The 5,549-nt window shown below is 45.8% G+C and overlaps 1 protein-coding gene across 1 annotated transcript; it reads right to left on the minus strand.

Moving 5' to 3' along the window:
- Positions 1-93: 93 nt before the first annotated feature.
- On the minus strand, positions 94-4,243 carry LOC131216042 (tubulin-specific chaperone D). Its single transcript, XM_058210440.1, has 3 exons — positions 2,569-4,243; positions 2,051-2,455; positions 94-1,976 (listed from the first exon to the last, which is right to left on the minus strand). Exons 1-3 carry the CDS (start codon positions 4,241-4,243, stop codon positions 565-567), a joined length of 3,492 nt encoding a protein of 1,163 aa, XP_058066423.1. The 3' UTR covers positions 94-564.
- Between the last annotated feature and the right edge of the window lie 1,306 nt (positions 4,244-5,549).

Consider the following 5,549-nt stretch of genomic DNA (forward strand, 5'->3'; position numbering starts at 1 on the left):
TTTATACACGAATAATCCACGTATCCACGAAAAAGTTTTTTTTCAATTTTACGTCGTGGACTGTTCCGAATAACTCTCCAGAGAGCGTTGGCCATTTCATAGTAGCTAGGTCGTAAATTTCATTTCAATGTACTTTGGTTCCGGAGTTCCCGGGCAGCAAATAAAGAAGCAAAAACTGAACCCAACAAAAAGTGGGCCATTTAAAAAAAAATTGAAACAGAGCGTAAGGTTTGTGAAACTGTGTTGATTGCGGAAAGCTTTTAAAGCGTGTAGTATCCACACATTGAAACGATAACGGTCATGGAACGCATCCTCATTCTCTCGCTAGAAAGGTTTTGGGTTCTTTAATATATTTCCATCACAATTTTTGTTTAATTATCACACTGCTGCGAGTTGCTGTGGATGATGCTGAAAACAAAGTTGCGGTACGACTCATAACATGAACATCACGAGTATGATTTGATATTACGTTATAAGCAATTATTCAACCAACAGAACAGTACCTAGAGGCTAGAGCAGAACGTATTTTGAACAAGCAACGTACGGTTGGTATGAAATGTAGTTCTATTTTTTAACTTTAGTTACGGGTGGCTTAACGCCCATAAGCAAACACAGTCTATTGCGAATCTGACGAGCTTCGTCCAGCTCACCATCCCATTTCTCTTCGCTGAGACAGACAAGCACTTCGTCAAGATTTTCCTCCGGAATGCACGTCTGATCACCGAACACAAGTAGTGTTTCGTACATTTTGAGAGCCGTCTCCCGTCGTACGTTAACGCAAACCATGCCAAGATACACGACAAGCTTGCTAAGGACACGATTGCAAAGCCTTGGCGCTAGCATGAGGGCGCAGTACACGGGAATTGAGTCTATGTGTTTCTTCGTGTGTGCAGTTAGACTGTTAATTAGTTTGAAAATAGACTCAGCAAATTCGGCACCACTATCCTCCATCAATAGCACCTTCGCATTTGCCGAAGAGCTAAGCAGTCCGGTCAGAAACTGGAACGTAGAAGTAATAAACAGGGGATCTGCGACGGTTTTCTCCGTCAATATTTTAAGCACAACTGAACCAAAAGTTAAGATAAACGGTTGATGATTTTTCAAATACTCGTTCAAAGTTTTCGATGCACATGTATGCAGCGATTCGGTGGGTGCACCGACACTTAGTATCAGCCCGGAAGACACCTGCTCAATGTACGGTGAAACACCGAGTAGCTCGATGAAGAGGGGGAATGTGTGATGCGGAAATAGCCATAGTATATCCGTGTTGTCCCTGGGAAACATTTGCTGCAAACGTTCATGCTCTTCTATGTGAGGAATCGGTGGCTCACGATGGATCAGTGCCGTGTACACTTTCCCGGCAACGGCGCGGATTTTATCAATACGTTCCACCGCCTGCTTTGCGATCGCTACCAATGCTTGCTGTACGTGCACCTTTGTCAGCAATTGGTCCGGGCAACTGGTAAGGAATGCGTACAACGCGTGGATGCTGGCCTCTCGTACCCACGAACCAATATCTCCACGGTTGTCCAGGGCGTATTCTTCAAGAGCACGGATGTAGCAACGGAACACTGATTCGCACAGCAGCCCATCGGCCTGACTCCCGAAGCCAACTGTTTCAACAATACGCATCAATGCCCTGATGCAATCACGGCGCATCTCGGAGTAATTGTAGCCCACAGCACCCGGCTGCGGCACCACCGTTTTCAGGTCCATTATCTGCACGATCTCAGTCAAGCGAAGACGTAGCATGAACGATGGCAGTGCACCTAGCGCCGATACGATGCCTTGCGCTTTGTGCTCGATCTGCGTGACGTGTAGTTCGTGAATATAGTTATCGATCAAGGCCCCTAAGCGGTCGATTGGTTCTGTTTGGTAATAGGTGGCACAAAATGATGAGAACGCCACCGTTGCTTGCTCCCGTGTTGTCGATTTTTCATCAATGATGCTTTCGTCCAGCAACAGCTGCCACGATTCTACAGGGCAGAGAGTTACAAGACAGAGTTCGATTAGGGTATTGCAAAAATGATGCCGAATGTAGTATTTTTACCGATATATTCCACGTTAGTCAGCGGCAGGTTCGCTTCACTACAGTTGCGAATGAACGCGGCACAACTGTGCTTCATGTAGGTTCCACTCATGCCCTTAAACTGCCCACGCTGTCGGTACTTTCCAATAAGTTGTCCTGCTAGATTCCCAAAACGATCAAAATCTGCCTCGAAATCGGCCGACGGAACGGTTGCTAGCTTCCGTAAAGCGTTGATCACTTCTCCCAGGGCTAGTACCGCACCGTGTCGGGTATTCAGTTCCGTAGATTCTGCCAGCTCAAATAATTGCGGCACTATGACATTATTTATGTAGCTTGGGGCGTGCTTTGTTAGATTACTCAGCGCCTGAGCAGCCAGCTCGCGGATGTTGGTGTCCCAGTGGTTGATTTTGCGGGAGATCAGATGGTCTACAAAATGGGATCAATCAATTGAGGTGTTTTGAAACATTTTCGGTAAAGTATGTAATATGTCGGTGTTAAAGAACTGTGCCAAGAAGTGAGGGTAGAGGTTTTCCACTTACCAATAAGGGTGCACTTGTACTCATCGAACTGTGCAATTGACTCGCTGATGTTCAGAAATGCGTTGCTGCGTACGGCTACGGAAAAGAAGTCGGCCGTCGTGAGAATGTCGATACCGTGAGGAAAGTTCCCTAGCCGACCCACGCTCTCCTGAAAGGCAGCCGAAGCGGCCCGTCGGCAGTTGATTTCACGATCGAAAACGGTCGTTACCAGCAGTGCGGCAGCAATCCGCTCGACGAATGGTTGCAACACCGATGGATGGTAGGCTCGGGCAAATGCCCAGCACATATAGCAGGCCGCATCGCGAATATTCTGTCCTACGTTGCGGTAACCCTGGATCTCATCGTACACCAGGGCTTGCAGTAAGAGTGGCACGATTTCCGACAGTCGCGAAGGAAGCAATAGGCCCCGTTTGGCTAGCTCAGCCAGCGCCAAACAGGCACCGTGCCAAGCGTCGTCCTGCTCCAGTGGGTTCAGCAGCTCGATCACGGACGAGACTACCTCGTCGCCCAGTAGCTTAGGCAAGCGGTTGGTTATTCTGCCGATGCCCTTGGCCGACGACCACCGCACAATAGTAGAGTTCCCTTTCAACCCAAGCAGCAGGCGCTCGATGATTTCTTCCAGCACGGCTGGGATTTCCTCGTCGTCGGGATCATTTTCTTCCTCGCTGCACTCCGGTAGTGCTTCGGTTTGCTGGGCTTCCCGCAGCGACGCCAATGTAACTGTCTTCTGCACGTTCGCAAGCAACGAACGGGCACCGCGTTGATAGCGCCATTTGGCCACCTTCGGAGGGAGCAACACAAGCCCAATTCGTTGGCAAATTTTGATGCACGTTTTAAGGAGCTTGAAGTTTCCCGCTATCGTGTCGTAGTCCAGCTGCAGCACCCAGCGACCTAAACGGTCAACATACGGTAACAAATCTTCTCGCTTGCCGTGCTTCAATACGCTGGCAACAGCTGTAAGGGGACCAATTTTCGCATCGACCCGATAGTCCGCGTTAACATCTGTGGCCCAGTCGAAGAACGGAGCCAAACAGACATGCTTCACATCGTTGCGGATCACAAAACGGGCTACCAGGAACCCTGCCACCGGTGTGCAGCTGTCCTCCTTCAGGCAGTTCACTTTACAAACTTCGTAGATGCGCTGCATCGTCGTAGAACCGTACGTCTGCTCGGACGTATCCAGGCGGCTCAAGTCGAACGGGTTCAGAACTAGCAGCGAGAGCCATAGGAGACCCATGTACCGTGTTTCCCAATGTTGCCAATCTTCGAGATCCTGTTGCTCAACGAGGCTCAACACAAACGGCAGATGACGCACCTCGTGTGGTAGGTTCTTCACGAACGCCTTAAACGTACGGACCTTGCAGATCTGATACAAATATTTTGCGGCCCGGTGCTTCACCGGCGCATCGATGCTACGGTTATCCTGTAGGAACGGTATGATTTTATTGACCACCTCTTCGAGGCTGCGGTCCAGCAGATGCGGTTGTTCCTGGTATTTGGCCAGTATCTCGGCATATTCTTCATAAACATGCTCGAAATCAGCCGGCGTGACGGATGTGTCGTGCAGATCATCGATTAACTTCAACACTCGCAGTTTATCGTTCTCGTGAAACGCGTCCAGCACGTTTTGGGGCCCATCGTCTATTTTGTAGTCTTCTGCGCCCGTTTCACCCATTGCTGATGAAATTATGCACTTTTTAAACACCGGTTAATAGAATTTCCCAAGCAGCTGCTAGCAGTTTGTTGTGATTTTTGTTCGGTGATTCTGGTTTGTTCCGGATCAAGAACGTCAACGAATGAACTCGCCGAACGAATGAACCCGAATGAACCCCGGTTGCCAGAACATCTAGAATTTCGCTCTTAAAAACTGAAATAATAATTGATTACAATGATTGGAAAATAAATTTCACTCGTTTCACTTACGACAGATCGAGCATAAAATTAAAATTTTACTAGTATTTATCTGTTATTGACTATGATTTTAAGTGATCTAAAGTGATCAAGAATCGAAATATTTCAACCGTACTTAGGAAAAAAAGTATGTATTGTCCCATCGTTTTAGATTTCAATGGAGTTTATAATGCTAAAATTGTCAGTTTGGAGATGAAAACTCTGAAAACTTTGAATGGTAGAATAGTAACAACAATAATAAATGTCACAATAATTAATTTCTTCTGAACACTTCCACAATTTGCGTTAAACTTCATCATTTCCACTTTTGCTTGAAAAGTATTTATTATTTCAATTGTTTAAACATATTTTTACCTAACCTGTAGTTTTTAAAATAGAAAAGATGATAAAGAGAATCCCACAAGTGTTGCGGTAAAACAGGTACATTCAATGTAAACAAGGTTAAATTATCACTAAAACAGGTTTAAATACTTTTATCTAATTTACTATAGTGGTGCTATGGAAGTACGTACATACTCTATTGGAGGGCAGAAGACCTAACAACGTTTGAGAACTCCCGCTCCCGCTCGTGTCGTTAGTGCGTCCTAGCTGGCTTAAAAAATATACGGAAAAAAAGGATTTTTAGCCATTTTTCGGCCTAACCTATATCGTGCGACCAAACGATAATTTCCGTGACTAAGGTTGCGTTTTACTTTCAAGTTTAGTTCGATTGTTTTCGAAAGGTTTGTGGTAAAATATTACATCTATTGGATTACATTACTGTACAACTGCACGTATCCTGCGCCTCCATAGTTTTAAATAGTAATGATTTTGTTCGTCTCTTGTTACCTCTGGTGTCCATGAGCCTGTGTGTCCCTATTCTTGGCTGGTTCTTCATTCATTTCATTAACGTTACTTCAGTTCTTATGATACATGAATTGAGTATCGCTATCCTTTACACTAGCTACAGTTTTAATGGGTTACCGATAAAAATATGTTAAGATGTGTTTCTTCAGTTATATTTTCTTCACTTCACTTCATTTGCACATGTCCGCCCGTGGCTTTCGCCAGGAGACATGCAGTTTCGCCTG

This window comes from Anopheles bellator, chromosome 1, assembly GCF_943735745.2.
Source record: "Anopheles bellator chromosome 1, idAnoBellAS_SP24_06.2, whole genome shotgun sequence".
In the NCBI taxonomy this organism is placed as follows: Eukaryota; Metazoa; Arthropoda; class Insecta; order Diptera; family Culicidae; genus Anopheles; species Anopheles bellator.